Source organism: Lissotriton helveticus, chromosome 1_1 (assembly GCF_964261635.1).
Source record: "Lissotriton helveticus chromosome 1_1, aLisHel1.1, whole genome shotgun sequence".
Taxonomy (NCBI): domain Eukaryota; kingdom Metazoa; phylum Chordata; class Amphibia; order Caudata; family Salamandridae; genus Lissotriton; species Lissotriton helveticus.
In genome coordinates this window covers 417,004,095-417,019,318 of record NC_136057.1, presented here as the reverse complement: position 1 = coordinate 417,019,318, position 15,224 = coordinate 417,004,095, and the positions used below count along the sequence as shown (strand labels likewise).

Below are 15,224 nucleotides of genomic sequence, written 5' to 3'. Positions count from 1 at the left end.
GCATTGGTGTTAAGAAAATAAGGCGCAGCTGTCTAGGTTTTTGTGAGGTTGTAATATAAACCTCTCTGTAAGAACATTGTGTAGTAGTGAGAATCCCGGTAAGGCCTCGTCCATACCCGGTACAGTTACTTGAGCCAGGTTATGTTTTACCAGTAAATGCTCCCTATTTGACTTGTCTCATCTAGTTGACCTTCTTTGATGCTATTATTTTTGAGGTTGTTGTGAAAGTTGGAATATGGGGTGATCGCTAAAGCATAAATTGTCAAGTTACTGGTGGCCTCTGCACTTTAAATATGAACTCGAAATAGATCTGCCCCAGTGCCCCCTAAAGGTGTCTCGGAGTGCAGTGAAATGTGTTTGAGACCGCCAGGCAACCCTTCCGGGTCCGTGAGCGGTTTGTGTGAGACCGCCAGGCAACCCTTCCGGGCCCGTGAGCTATTTGTGTGTGCACGCCCGTGGATGCCTGAGCAGGTGAACTCATGTAGGGCGTTGTTAGATATTGCAGCCGGTGCAGTGGCACCAGGGGCCCCCTGCGCACTTATTGTATATATTTTTAATTGCTGCACCAGAGGATAGGGCCAGTTTTCCGTACTCATTAGGGCCCATCGCACTTTATCTGCTCCACTGGTGGATTGGGGGAGTGAGTGGTGCTGGTTTCAGTCTCAGAGCGGGGTGCTGAAATCTTGATTTCAAAATGCTAAATCCGAACAACGAGGTGTATCCTGGAGTTTGTTCGCTGTTCAGGAGCACTCTGAAACCCTGGGTTCTAAGTTGCAAAACGTGCGTTCTACGGCTTTGTTTATCTTGACGTTAGTCCTGGTGTCTGGAGACCTGCTCCATGCTGGGAGTGGCAGTGACATGCAGAAACGTAATAAATGGTGATAGCCAAGTCCATGCTGAGGAATCCTGACCTGACGGAATTGACATGCACTGGATTGTGGGTGTATAATTGGCAAGATGTAAATAGAATGTAGAGTTTTTTCATTGGGGTGGAGGGGGGGAGAAGACCACAGACAACTTCTAAGTGTGAAAAAGGCCGCTTTATTAGAACAGGTGCACATTACAATACAAAATTCCTCGGCTAAGCCTTACAAAACTAAACCTCACTAACTGACGTATAACTCACCCCGCATCCCCTCCCCCGCCCCTAACAGATCTTTGAGCCTCGCCCCCACCCCATCATTACAACATTACATCATACAATATCATAATTCAAAAACACATATGCTTATAAAATTAACATCTATTAACACAAATCACCTGCCTGCCCTTTCACCATTCACGAACACCCAAACACTGTAAATGCCCCAACAATAAACTTGCTCAAACAATCCCTGTCGAAGACCTCACGATTCCAATCCAAAAACTCAGCCAACCCTGGCAAAACTTCCGCCACCAAGAAAGCCGGGGGGAGGAAAACTACCCCCCCCTTTCTGCCCCCCCCACAACCAGACCCAGAACACCCCTGCCATAACTGACCGACCGGAAATTGACTCAACGAATCAGCCCACCCTGGAGTGTTCCTGAACAGTAGGGCACCTGGAAAGAACCTCTCAACTCCAGTAAATACAGATCCATCCCCAACCTGGATAGATGGACCCCATCGCCCCTGAAAAACTCCACCGCCTCAAACTTAATGTCCCTGTGGCAAACTCTACCAAAACCCAACGACCTACAAAAACGAGAAACTTCCAAATTAACTTTCCTACGCGCTCTATCAACCGCTCTAGGATTACGCGCACCCCTCCACGACCTCCGAGGCACCAACTCCGTCCACAAGACATGGCAACCCGCCCACTGTTCCTTCAACAGAGCCAAATCCCTCTTTATGGCCCGCAACCACACCCTTCACCCCACAAAGATCATTCTCTCCCAAGTGTAGTAACAAAACATCCGGGCATTGCCCCCCAACCAACCATGAATTCAAAGATGGAACCAACTCCCTCCACAACATGCCCCCTTTTCCTTTCCACACAACATTAAAAAAGCGTTCATTAAAACCCAACATCTGTCCGAAATAGCACTCGCGAGCCTGCACCTGGGCCCACTTAACAAACGAATGCCCCACGATCCAGATAGTCAAGGCCGGGGAGAGGGGGCCTGCTACAGAACCTGAAACAAGAAAAAACAATGAGCATCATGAAAAGGAGGTCGCAAGCGCGTCATCTGCATCGCTCCTCACCTAGCGCTAAAAACAGTTGGAAGACCAGCGCCCCAGCCGCATAATATCCCCCCTAGACCACCCGCGATTACTGGCTTCCGTAGCGGCCCAAATCCTGAAAGAATGAGTCCCAAACTGAGCCCGATCCAAGCCCAATTCCTTCAATGCCTTACGCATCACCATACGCAGCTGATAATCGGTCACTCTGCCTCCCTCCGCGTGATGAAAAACCCGCGCGCCAGCCACCCCGCCAGACAACCCTTTCCATCGCCTCGCCCACTGTAACGGGCATGTAGCTCCAGACGAAGCAGCTTCCAACCAAACCCCTTTTCCACGACACCTCTGATCATTTTTCGCGCTTGCTTACCAAATATGTACCCCCTGCTCCGCGACAAAAACATCCTGCCACAATAACCCAACCTTCAACCTAGAACCCAACAATTCTGAAACTCGAAAAGCCCCGAAGAACATCCAAACCATGAGCGTGGAGAACAGACAAACTTCAAACCCATCCCTGCACACCGCAGGAAGAACCGCCAACAAGCGCACCAACATCTTCCAAGATACAGGCCTACGAGACAAGGTCGACCTGCCCCGTTCCCTGTCCCAACCTTCTAACATCCTCCTTCCCAATTATCCCGCAGAAGGGGCATAACCCCTCCACAGCTTACCCATAAAGGATATGCCTGCCAACTTCCCAGCAATTGTGACTTTCGAAAGGCCCTTATCCATCAAACCAAGCAGAAATTTGAGTACATCCTCAGAGCGTTTCAACCACTCCACCCTCCTACGGGCACCTGATGCTAAGAATTCCTCCCATGCCAAAGCATACGCCTCGCGAGTAGAAACGGACAAAGAACCTACCACCAGTTGTACACCCTACGTTGCCTACATACCACAGCTGTTCCGGCATTGGTGTCTGTGTCCTGTCCGCCTCCTTGGCCAGCCCACGGAATCTCTCGCACTGCGAACGAGACAAAGCATCCGCAATGTCATTGTCCACACCAGGAATATGCATGGCCTTAAAAGCAATGTCATGCCTCAAGCAACCCAGAACAAAAACCCGCAACAGCTTCAAAACCTGTGCGTCTCTGGCCCGACTGTCTGTTGATGATTTGCACCACAGCCATGTTATCAATCCTGAACAACACTCTCTTATGCGCCAGTTCTTTGCCCCACAGTCAAGGCCACCATAACCGGAAAAAGCTCCAAAAAGGTAATGTTCCGACTCCCATTCCTCCACCGCTCAGGCCAGCTCTCCGCACACTACCTTCCCTGCCAGTAAACACCAAAACCATCACTGCCTGCCGCATCTGAGAAGATCTTAACGTCCCAAGGAAAATCTTCCTCCCTGACCAGTGGAATACCATTGAAAGAGTGCAGGAAAACGCTCCACATCCGCAAGTCCTCCTTCACACCTGCTGACAAACGCACATGATGGTGAGCCAAATGGTGACCTGCCAATGCCCGCCCCAGCCATCTGCAAAAGGTCCTCCCAGCTCTAACCACTCTGCAGGCAAAATTGAGATGTCCAAGCAAAACCTGTATGTCCCTCACCATCACCTTGGCCTTTGCCAGCGTATCTTCCAGCAAAACCAACATGGCCTCCTTTTTCTCCGGCGGCAATCGGGCCTGCATCCTGACAGAATCAATCTCAATGCCCAAAAAGGACATCGTTGTACCTGGACCCATGGTTTTCTCTGGAGCTAAAGGCACCCCCAACTCCTCCATCAACTCCTCAATTTTGACCAATGCCCACTGACATTCCGCTGTGCCTGGGGAACCCACAAAAAAGAAATCGTCCAAGTAATGTGTAATCAACCCCAGACCAGTCTGATGTGTAAAATGCCACTGCAAAAAGGTACTGAAACACTGGAATAGAGCACAAGACATCGAACAGCCCATCGGTAAAGCCTTATTTACTTACCATTGCCCATCAAACTGGATTCCCAAAAGACTCCAATCGTCCGGATGTACGGGAAGCAAACTAAATGCAGATTTTAGGTCGCATTTCGCCATCTCTGCAGTTGCGCCCGCGGTCACCACCAGTTACATTGCAACGTCAACTGAGAAATATGACACTGATGCTGCTTCCTCATCAATAAAATCATTGACAGAAGACCCCTCAGGTCACGGTAGGTGTTGAATGAGCCTGTACTGCCCGACTTCCTTCTTGGGCACCACCCCAATTGGAGAAACAATCAAGTCTTGCAATGGCCAGTCCTGAAACGGACCCGCCATCCTGCCTTCACGCACTTCTTTGTCTAACTTATCCTGGACCACTGGCCTATGTTCAAATGCTGACTTCAGATTCCTATCCCAACGCCGCTGACGAGGCCCTTCATACCCCAAACGGAAACCCTCTGCAAAACCCTCCAACAGTCCCTGCTTTGCTCCTAGATCGTCATAGTCCAGCAAAGCAGCCCTCAGGGACGCCAGTTTAACCGGCGTAGGAGCCCTTGGAACCAGACCCTTGAGGTCCCTTACCTCCTCTATTCCCTTGTGACTGCTGTGACGGACCCGCTGCATTTCCCCCTGTCTGATGCCACTGCTGGCCTCCTTGGGGCTTGAGTCCCCAACATCTAACCAGAGGGTGTTTCCTCCCGCACTGAGAGCATTCGTGCCTAAACTTACAATACTCTTGTGTGCACATGCCCTTATTGAACTCCCATCATGCTCCTGATCCCCCTGAAAAGGCAGCTGCAGACCCCACCCCTCCCCGGGTGGGCTTCCCTGGAAAGGGCCGGTAGACTAGAGGTAAACCACTGGCTGAATATCGTTTTTCCTCCAGCAGACGCCCCCATTATGTGTTGCCACAAATCGGAAACCAACTCACCCCACTTCGCCTCAGAGTCCCAAGCCATCCTGGCCCTAAACTCCTCATCATACTGGGCCCAGGCATACCCACCCCCCGTAATCTGAGCCTTCCGAATTACGTCCATATATTTAAAGATGGCCACACAACGCTCAGGAAACTTCTCACAATTGACACTAGCATATATTAAAAAGGCTTCCTTCCAGTTTTCGATCGTAAACAGCACTTTTGGTCTTTTGGCCAACTCATACTCTTCCTCCTTAGACCCTTCTTAAGACCGCACCTCCCTATGCAGGAGCTTTAAAATCTCAACATATTCACCTTTCCAGATCCTCTCTTTTGTGGCCAACATCAGAGGCTTAGTCACTCCCATATAAGGTAACTTTTTAAACTTCAACTCTTTACTTGGTACTGGGTCTTTAGCTGACACTTCAGGTTCCGTATTCATCCCCGCCTCCTCTTTCGACCCAGGCAACACATCCCCCACGTCCCCACAGCTTGATCCGTGACATATTTTCCTTTGTGGAGCTTACCACCCGGTTCCTTCCCAAAACTGTCCTCTCCAGTTCCCACCGACACCATCCTTGGGCTGGCCCGGAACTTACCACCCGGCTCCTCATAAACACCGTCCCCTCCAGTCCCCACCGACACCATCCTTGGTCTGGCCCGTGGGACAACATGCTCACCTGGCTCAAGCAAAGGCGCTCGTCCCGGCGCTACTCTCCAAGCCACACGTCCGACTGGGTCCACCGCTCGAGGAGCCCCTGTTGCGGGGCCGTTCTCTCTCCTGGAGCCCAACGCCGTCGCGGCTGCCCTACATGCTTTGCCTGTAAAACACTAGAGGACATGTGAGAAGGCACCCCCCCCCCCTCCTCATCATCCCTCACTTCCCCTTCCTCTGGGCTGTCATCCTCGTAATCCAAAACCATTACTTCCTCCCTCTCTAGAGGCTCATGCACAAAACTGACATTACGGGCCTTGCTCGACCCCACATTGCGAACACCAGCCCTAGTGGCCTCAGACACTGCTTCGAATGAGTGAGCCGGCTGTACCCGCCGATACTCCTCCTCGCGCTGACTGACTTGAAGAGGTCCATCCACGTAGCCAGCGGACAGTCGGCCCTTGCTGGTTGTTGGGGCCAGCGAAGTCGCGCCGGACTTTCGTGCACCGGCCGCGTCTGGATCCCCCGCCGGTACAGGAGGTGCAAGGCTCCACCCTTCCTTCTCCTCGGTGCCGCTGGGCCATACTCCGCCCTACCGAGTCCGCTGACGCACCACGTCCCCTACCCTGTAAAGAAAAACATTGGACTGGAGTTCCGGGAGCACGACCCAAACTCGCTGACCTACTGCCCCTACCGCCCCTAAACCAGCCCACTCCCAGGCCCCACCCGCCCTCAGCACCCCCCCAAACTGTTCTTACTCACCTGAACCTGAACCGGAGGGGGGGGGGGACCCCTCCCAGCTCATCCTCACTCCCTTCCTGGTCATCCTGCACCAAAGGTGCAGAATATTGCCCCCTCTCCGCCCCCCGCTTCCCCCCACCACCAGCCCACCCCTCCCCGTCCCCCCAACAACGCGGCACGATGCCCTCCCAACCCCCCCACGAAGGTCCTGGCTACGAAAAACCACCACCTGCCCTCCTAGTCCACCCCCAACGGACTCCCGAACCCCCTCCTCCCACGCCGGAAAAACATCCAGACCCTCCCATGCCTGTCTCCCCACTGCCGGTTCCAGCTCCTCATCAGACAAAGCGCACATACCAGCCCCCCCCTCCCCGACCCCCAGCACCTGACCTTGCAACCCGACCGGAGACTGAAATCCCCCCCCACCCTCCCACCTGCGCCCCCTCCCCCTCCCCCAATGAACTGCCCCCTACGGGAACCCCCTGCTGTCTGGGCGGAGAAGGGGAAGAGAAAGGAAGAGGGCTAACGGACACCTTCCCACTCATGCCTGCCCCAACCAGCCTAAAAACCCCTTCACCCCCAGCCAGATCCAAACACATCTCCTCCCCAACCAACAATGCCCCTTCCTCAGCTGCCCACTCCCCTCCCCCACTCCTCACCAATGACCCTTCCCTCTGCGGATTCATCATAACCGAGCGGGAACCGGGACTCTGGGGGCTCCCCCAGTGCCACTCTGCCCACGCATTGAATTGCCTCCAATTCCTCTGCTCTCCCCCTCGAAACACTCCAGGCAACTCCGGGGCCTCAAAACGCATAACAGGCCCCCCCTCCTGCCGCTCGAAACAAGCGCCTGACTCCAACGCCGCCGCTGCAGAAGCAGAGTGCTGCCCCGCTTCCTCAACTCCCCCGTCGCAGACGGAGCCCGACACTCTGCCACCAGCGTGAACACTGGATCCTGCACCCACCAGCCCTCCTCCCCACCATTGCTCAACACCCGCCCCCTAGCCCGGGCCCTGACACTCTCCTCTTCAACCACCACTGGCTTCGCCAATGCGCGGCGACGCAGGGGGGCCGTCTTCCGCCCACGCGGGCGGCCCCGCTCCCCTGCCGCAACCAACTTCGGGCGTTTCGGCGAGGTACACGCCGCCACTGCCGCGGCGACCCCGGCCGACGCTTGACGTGCCGGGCGCGAAGGCCCCGGCAATTCGCCCAAAACGAGGTCCAGCCTCCCAGCCTCACTCAAGAGGCGAATCGCCTCCAGGACACGGACATCTTCCGCCGACATGACGCAGAACAAGTGCTACCTAACCACTAAACTAGAAACTCCTGACACAAATTCCCTACGCTACACTCCCGGCCACCAGGTCACCAATGACAAAATGGTGGCCGGGAGAGGCAGCCCAACGCATTTATACGTTGGGCTGCAGTTGGGCTATACTAAACAAGCCCAATTCACAAAATGCACGCTTGTGGTCCCATAACCACCCCCCCGCCCCTCCCAAACAGCCCGGGGGGGGGGGGGGAGCCTCCCGGTGGTCGGCCGCCCCCCATGGCAATGGAACTAAAGTGGTTCCGGTGCAAAGATCTGTGGGCCGTCAGACTGAAAACAGACAGGTCCTTTTAAGCCAGCCCGTCAACTTTCCGAGGTTTCTAAATTGTTTTATTGAGATGGGTAGTAAGAACCTGCTGTTGAGGCCAATAGAAGCTAGTCTGTAAGTCAGGTTTGCATTGTAAACGTCATATTTGTACTGTCGGGTAGCATGGAATCATGGGGCATTTATCAGTATTAAATGTTTTGTGATTTTTCATGTTTCAATTTGTATATATAGTGCATTCTACCACTAGCACGGGGCAGTCGTCACGGGTTATTCGCTCAGGCAGATGCGCGCAGCTGTGACTTTTAAATACTGTAAATCACCGAAACAAGTGTTATTGTGCGCTCTACTACACTCTTCTCACTCTACTACTCACTCTCTACTCCTCACTCTCTACTCCTCACTCTCTACTCCTCACTCTCTACTCCTCACTCTCTACTCCTCACTCTCTACTACTCACTCTCTACTACTCACTCTCTACTACTCACTCTCTACTACTCACTCTCTACTACTCACTCTCTACTACTCACTCTCTACTACTCACTCTCTACTACTCACTCTCTACTCCTCACTCTACTACTCCTCACTCTACTACTCCTCACTCTACTACTCCTCACTCTACTACTCCTCACTCTACTACTCCTCACTCTCTACTACTCCTCACTCTCTACTACTCCTCACTCTCTATTACTCCTCACTCTCTATTACTCCTCACTCTCTACTACTCCTCACTCTTACTCCTCACTCTACTACTACTACTCACTCTCTACTACTACTACTCACTCTCTACTACTACTACTCACTCTCTACTACTACTCACTCTCTACTACTACTCACTCTCTACTACTAATACTCACTCTACTACTACTCACTCTCTACTACTAACTCACTACTCGCTCTACTACTCACTCACTCTGCTACTCCCTACTACTCACTCCCTACTACTCACTCCTACTTTCTACTACTCTCTACTACTCACTTTCTATTACGCTCTGCTACTCACGCTCTGCTACTCACGCTCTGCTACTCACGCTCTGCTACTCACGCTCTGCTAACTACTACTCGCTACTCATTCTCTACTGCTCTCTAATACTCGCTCTCTAATACTCGCTCTCTAATACTCGCTCTCTAATACTCGCTCTCTAATACTCGCTCTCTAATACTCGCTCTCTAATACTCGCTCTCTAATACTCGCTCTCTAATACTCGCTCTCTAATACTCGCTCTCTAATACTCGCTCTCTAATACTCGCTCTCTAATACTCGCTCTCTAATACTCGCTCTCTAATACTCGCTCTCTAATACTCGCTCTCTAATACTCGCTCTCTAATACTCGCTCTCTAATACTCGCTCTCTAATACTCGCTCTCTACTACTACTCGCTCTCTACTACTACTACTCGCTCTCTACTACTACTACTCACTCTCTACTACTACTCACTCTCTACTACTACTACTCACTCTCTACTACTACTCACTCTCTACTACTACTCACTCTCTACTACTACTCACTCTCTACTACTACTCACTCTCTACTACTACTCACTCTCTACTACTACTCACTCTCTACTACTCACACTCACTCTCTGCTACTACCTACAACTCTCTACAACTCTCTACTACTCTCTACAACTCTCTACTACTCTCTACAACTCTCTACTACTCTCTACAACTCTCTACTACTCTCTACAACTCTCTACTACTCACTTTCTATTACACTCTACCGCTCACTCTCTACCGCTCACTCTCTATCTACCGCTCACTCTCTATCTACCGCTCACTCTCTATCTACCGCTCACTCTCTATCTACCGCTCACTCTCTATCTACCGCTCACTCTCTACCTACCGCTCACTCTCTACCTACCGCTCACTCTCTACCTACCGCTCACTCTCTACCTACCGCTCACTCTCTACCTACCGCTCACTCTCTACCTACCGCTCACTCTCTACCTACCGCTCACTCTCTACCTACCGCTCACTCTCTACCTACCGCTCACTCTCTACCGCTCACTCTCTACCGCTCACTCTCTACCGCTCACTCTCTACCGCTCACTCTCTACCGCTCACTCTCTACCGCTCACTCTCTACCGCTCACTCTCTACCGCTCACTCTCTACCGCTCACTCTCTACCGCTCACTCTCTACCGCTCACTCTCTACCGCTCACTCTCTACCGCTCACTCTCTACCGCTCACTCTCTACCGCTCACTCTCTACCGCTCACTCTCTACCGCTCACTCTCTACCGCTCACTCTCTACCGCTCACTCTCTACCGCTCACTCTCTACCGCTCACTCTCTACCGCTCACTCTCTACCGCTCACTCTCTACCGCTCACTCTCTACCGCTCACTCTCTACCGCTCACTCTCTACCGCTCACTCTCTACCGCTCACTCTCTACCGCTCACTCTCTACCGCTCACTCTCTACTCACTCTCTACTCACTCTCTACTCACTCTCTACTCACTCTCTACTCACTCTCTACTCCTCTCTACTCCTCTCTACTCTCTAATACTCTCTACTCTCTACTCACTCTCTAATACTCCCTACTCACTCTCTACTCACTCTCTACTCTCTACTCACTCTCTAATACTCCCTACTCACTCTCTACTACTCTCTACTCACTCTCTAATACTCCCTACTCATTCTCTACTACTCACGCTCTGCTACTCACGCTCTGCTACTCTACTACTTTCTACTACTCTCTACTACTCTCCACTCATTCTCTACTCTCTACTCATTCTCTACTACTCACTCTCTACTACTCACTACTCACTCTCTACTACTCACTCTCTACTACTCACTCTCTACTACTCACTCTCTACTACTCACTCTCTACTACTCACTCTCTACTACTCACTCTCTACTACTCACTCTCTACTACTCACTCTCTACTACTCACTCTCTACTACTCACTCTCTACTACTCTACTCACTATTACTCACTCTCTACTACTTTCTACTACTCTCTGCTACTCTCTACTCATTCTCTACTACTCACTACTCACTCTCTACTACTCACTCTCTACTACTCACTCTCTACTATTCACTCTCTACTATTCACTCTCTACTATTCACTCTCTACTACTCACTCTCTACTACTCTACTCACTATTACTCACTCTCTACTACTCTACTACTCTCTGCTACTCTCCACTCATTCTCTACTCTCTACTCATACTCTACTACGCGCTCTACTACGCGCTCTACTACGCGCTCTACTACGCGCTCTACTACGCGCTCTACTACGCGCTCTGCCTCTTACCGCTCTGCCTCTTACCGCTCTGCCTCTTACCGCTCTGCCTCTTACCGCTCTGCCTCTTACCGCTCTGCCTCTTACCGCTCTGCCTCTTACCGCTCTGCCTCTTACCGCTCTGCCTCTTACCGCTCTGCCTCTTACCGCTCTGCCTCTTACCGCTCTGCCTCTTACCGCTCTGCCTCTTACCGCTCTGCCTCTTACCTCTCTGCCCCTACTACTCTACTACCCTCTCTACCCGCACACATGTATGTATATATATATATATGCATATCTATATAAATACAAATATAAATCCATGCATACATATCCATATATGCATACATATGCATGTTCTGCACATGAAACAGAATTGCTTAAGTTAACTAAAGCCAAGACTGTTGCATTGCAAATGCTTGTTTTACATTACTACTGGTTAGACTGTACCCAGGTGATCACTGCTGGTAATCTTCCATATGGCTGCCACTAATGTAATTTTTTCTGATGGGGTCACTATTAAAACACTAAGTAGATCAGGGTGATTTTCATTAAACAGGAGTAGTTCTTTCAGTAGAAAAGGTTGGCGACCCCTGCAGTGGATAAACCGGAAAATTGAATTAGCAAAGTGAAGGTTTTCTGTTTTTCAGTTAAGTATCTGTTTTTTTGTTGGTCTTAAATTGTTTCCTGACTCTGGTGTCCAGTTGGAGTATTCCAGGGCTTTCAAAAACACTGATGGATAATTGAAAATGTAATCTGAATGTTGTAAGATGTGCATTAAATAAAGTACTTCATTTAACAATGTTTTGCATTAACTGTCTATATTATGCCATTCCTTGGCTTAAGCCATCTTCAGATCGCCTCACAAATAGAACATATGCCAGAGCTTCAATGTAGGTTAATAGACTACTGCCTAGGCTGTTCATCCCCTAGAAGTAACCCTGCAAGAGTAGAACCTAGAAACAAAAGCTGTTTAGAACCTGGTAGAGATCTGCTTGTCAAACCAAAATGGTGTCAGCCCTTCCTTTTCCTCACTTCACCTCCTCTGATTGCAGGCCCTGGAGCACCAGACCATGTGGAAGGAAGCCGGAGTCAGCGAGCACGGTCCAAGGATGAGCAAGATGGTGAGTCCACCAAAGTGTTAATTCCCTGAGCTAATGTGTCTGCTAGACTATCACCGAGCAGTCCTCTAAGAGACACTGTGTTGTCTTTAACACAGGTATGCTGAGGTCTCAGCCTAAATCCAATAAATTTTACTCTTACGATACAGTATGTTTCTAGTCCCTTCTCATATTCATCATCTTTGACACATTGAACACAAAGTGGTTCCGCACACAACAATAAAGTCTTTTGAGATCGAATGGATGACCGTCTTTATATGCACATAGAAGAACTTCCAATTCAATGTTTCTTTTTCCAAAAAGGGTTCTTTATGTGGCTGTCTTCCGTATAGAAACAGATCAGTGAGATAAAATCCAGTAGCAGACACGTTTTGTCCTGGAGGGACTTCTTCAGGGCTACAGGGAGACATGCATACTTTTAGAATATATACATACATATAAACAAATACACTTTCATAATATGGAGGTGCAATTTCAACCATTTTTGGTGTCAAATGTTTCAATATAATGGTTCATTATTTCCAACAGTTCATCAGATACTTACATGGCATGATAAAAGTGAAACCATTTATCGGCTGTTTCAATATGACTAATTATTTCAGACAGTTCATAAGATGTAGTTAGTGTCATCTTTGTTGTATCTTCTAACAGAAGGGGAGCACACATTAGTATCTATTGATCGTAGTCAGAAGTGTTTTAACATAACATACCTCCACAGTATAGAGCGTACACCCAAATTCTCTTTCTGTATGGCTCTTGTTCTGTTGTCACACAATTTGTATAGTGTGTTTGACCTATTACAATAAAATGTATATATATTTTTCTAATCATCTTTCATTATCCTATTACAATTTTTAAAATATAACATCTATAAGTTCTAGTGTATGTATCCATGAACACATAAAGAAAGGAGAAGGAGGGCCTAGCAGTCATTGATGCATTCGCTTAACCAAACAAAGTTAGTGAGCAAGCACAAGGCAGGTCGTGATTAAACCTTCACCATAATTGATGGACGGAATGTTGCACAATGGCAAAACATTCACCCCCAGTCACAGATCTGGGTTTAATCCATCGTTATACCACAGCGCACTCCCTAGCTGTGACACGTTGCGGCACCAAACATGTCACATTAGTTTACAAACTCAATCAATCATAGCATTTATAAAGCGCGCTACTCACCCGGGGGGTCTCAAGGCGCTGGGGGAGGGAGGGTCCACTACTGCTCGAACAGCCAGGTCTTGAGCTGCTTCCTGAAGGCGAGGTGGTCTTGGGTCAGGCGGAGGTGGGTCGGGAGGGAGTTCCACGTCTTGGCGGCGAGGTAGGAGAAGGATCTTCCTCCTGTGGTGGCTCTTCGGATGTGGGGAACGGCGGCGAGGGCGTGGATGGCTGATCAAAGCTGGCAAGCGGGAGTGTAGAAGTTGAGGCGGCTGTTGAGGTATCTTGGTCCTTGGTTGTGTAGGGCCTTGTGTGCGTGGGTGAGGAGTCGGAACGTGATTCTCTTGTTGACCGGGAGCCAGTGCAGGTCTCAGGTGTCCGGAGATGTGGTTGTGTCGGGGGATGTCCAGGATGAGTCTTGCAGAGGTGTTCTGGATTCGCTGGAGTCTCTTCTGGAGTCTGGCAGTGGTTCCGGCGTAGAGGGAGTTGCCGTAGTCCAGTCGGCTGGTGACGAGGGCCTGGGTGACCATCTTCCTGGTCTCGGTGGGGATCCATCGGAAGATCTTACGTAGCATGCGCAGGATGTTGAAGCATGACGAGGAGACGGCGTTGACTTGTCTGGTCATGGAGAGGGAGGAGTCAAGGATGAAGCCCAGGTTGCGTGCGTGGTCTGTTGGTTTGGGTGCGCTGCCCAGGGCGGGGGGCCACCAGGAGTCGTCCCAGGCGGAGGGTGAAGGTCCCAGGATGAGGACTTCCATCTTGTCTGAGTTCAGTTTCAGGCGGCTGTTCTTCATCCACTCGGCTACGTCTTTCATCCCCTCGTGTAGGCTTGCTCTGGCGGTGGCGGGGTCGTTGGTGAGGGAGAGGATCAGCTGGGTGTCGCCGGCGTAAGAGATGTTGAGGTTGTGCTGGCGTGCGATGGCTGCGAGGGGGCTCATGTAGACATTGAAGAGGGTGGGGCTGAGCGAGGACCCTTGAGGAACGCCGCAGATGACTTTGGTGGCTTCTGATCTGAAGGGGGGGAGGCGGACTCTGAGTCCTTCCGGCGAGGAAGGAGATGATCCAGTCTAGTGCTTTCTCTTGGATTCCGACGTTGCTGAGGCGCTGCTCTAGGGTGCGGTGGCAGACAGTGTCGAATGCCGCGGAAAGGTCCAGGAGGATGAGGGCCGCTGTTTCCCCGTTATCGAGCAGGGCTCGGATGTCATCAGTGGCAGCGATGAGGGCGGTCTCGGTGCTGTGGTTGGCCCGGAAGCCGGACTGCGAGTGGTCAAGGGATCCATTCGTCTCGAGGAAGGCGGCCAGAAATATATAATAAAGATGCCTTTCTTGCTTGAGGTTTGTATATTCATTAGCTTTTAACAAAACTGAGATGTAAAGACAAGATGTTCTTACCGCAGATTAGGTATAAACTGCCGCCGTATTGGACATGAATTATATAGAGCAGAACAGTGCATGTCAAAATTCGCCAATTTTGAAATTACATCATATTGGCTATTAGCGATATATCACCACGTCAAACAATTTGAATTTACTTCATGGGTCATATTCACAAATGTTAAGATGGATACCTTCTTCCCTCAAAATGTTTCTTTTAAAAACAAACTAAATATTTAACATCATTGTCAAAGACCATGGAGTTTAATGGAGATCGGTAATGAAGTACTGTAGGGCGCCATTTTGGAGCCGACATCTGCCGCAGTCCATGTAACGATCACGGAAACATGGTGTTAAAAGGTAACTTGTATAGATTGCTTC

General features: G+C 50.3%; 1 protein-coding gene and 1 long non-coding RNA gene across 6 annotated transcripts in view; one reads left to right on the top strand and one right to left on the bottom strand.

The window, feature by feature from the left end:
* The window catches only part of CAPRIN2 (caprin family member 2), an 857,580-nt gene that overhangs the window by 591,189 nt on the left and 251,167 nt on the right, over positions 1 to 15,224 (top strand). For all 5 annotated transcript variants that reach the window (XM_078673768.1, XM_078673767.1, XM_078673766.1 and 2 more), the window contains one exon: positions 12,249 to 12,317. In XM_078673768.1, coding sequence (XP_078529894.1) covers positions 12,249 to 12,317 — 69 coding nt within the window. The remainder of the gene's footprint in view (positions 1 to 12,248; positions 12,318 to 15,224) is intronic.
* Positions 1 to 15,224, bottom strand: part of LOC144810284 (uncharacterized) — a 124,826-nt gene that overhangs the window by 67,614 nt on the left and 41,988 nt on the right. The window lies entirely within an intron of this gene.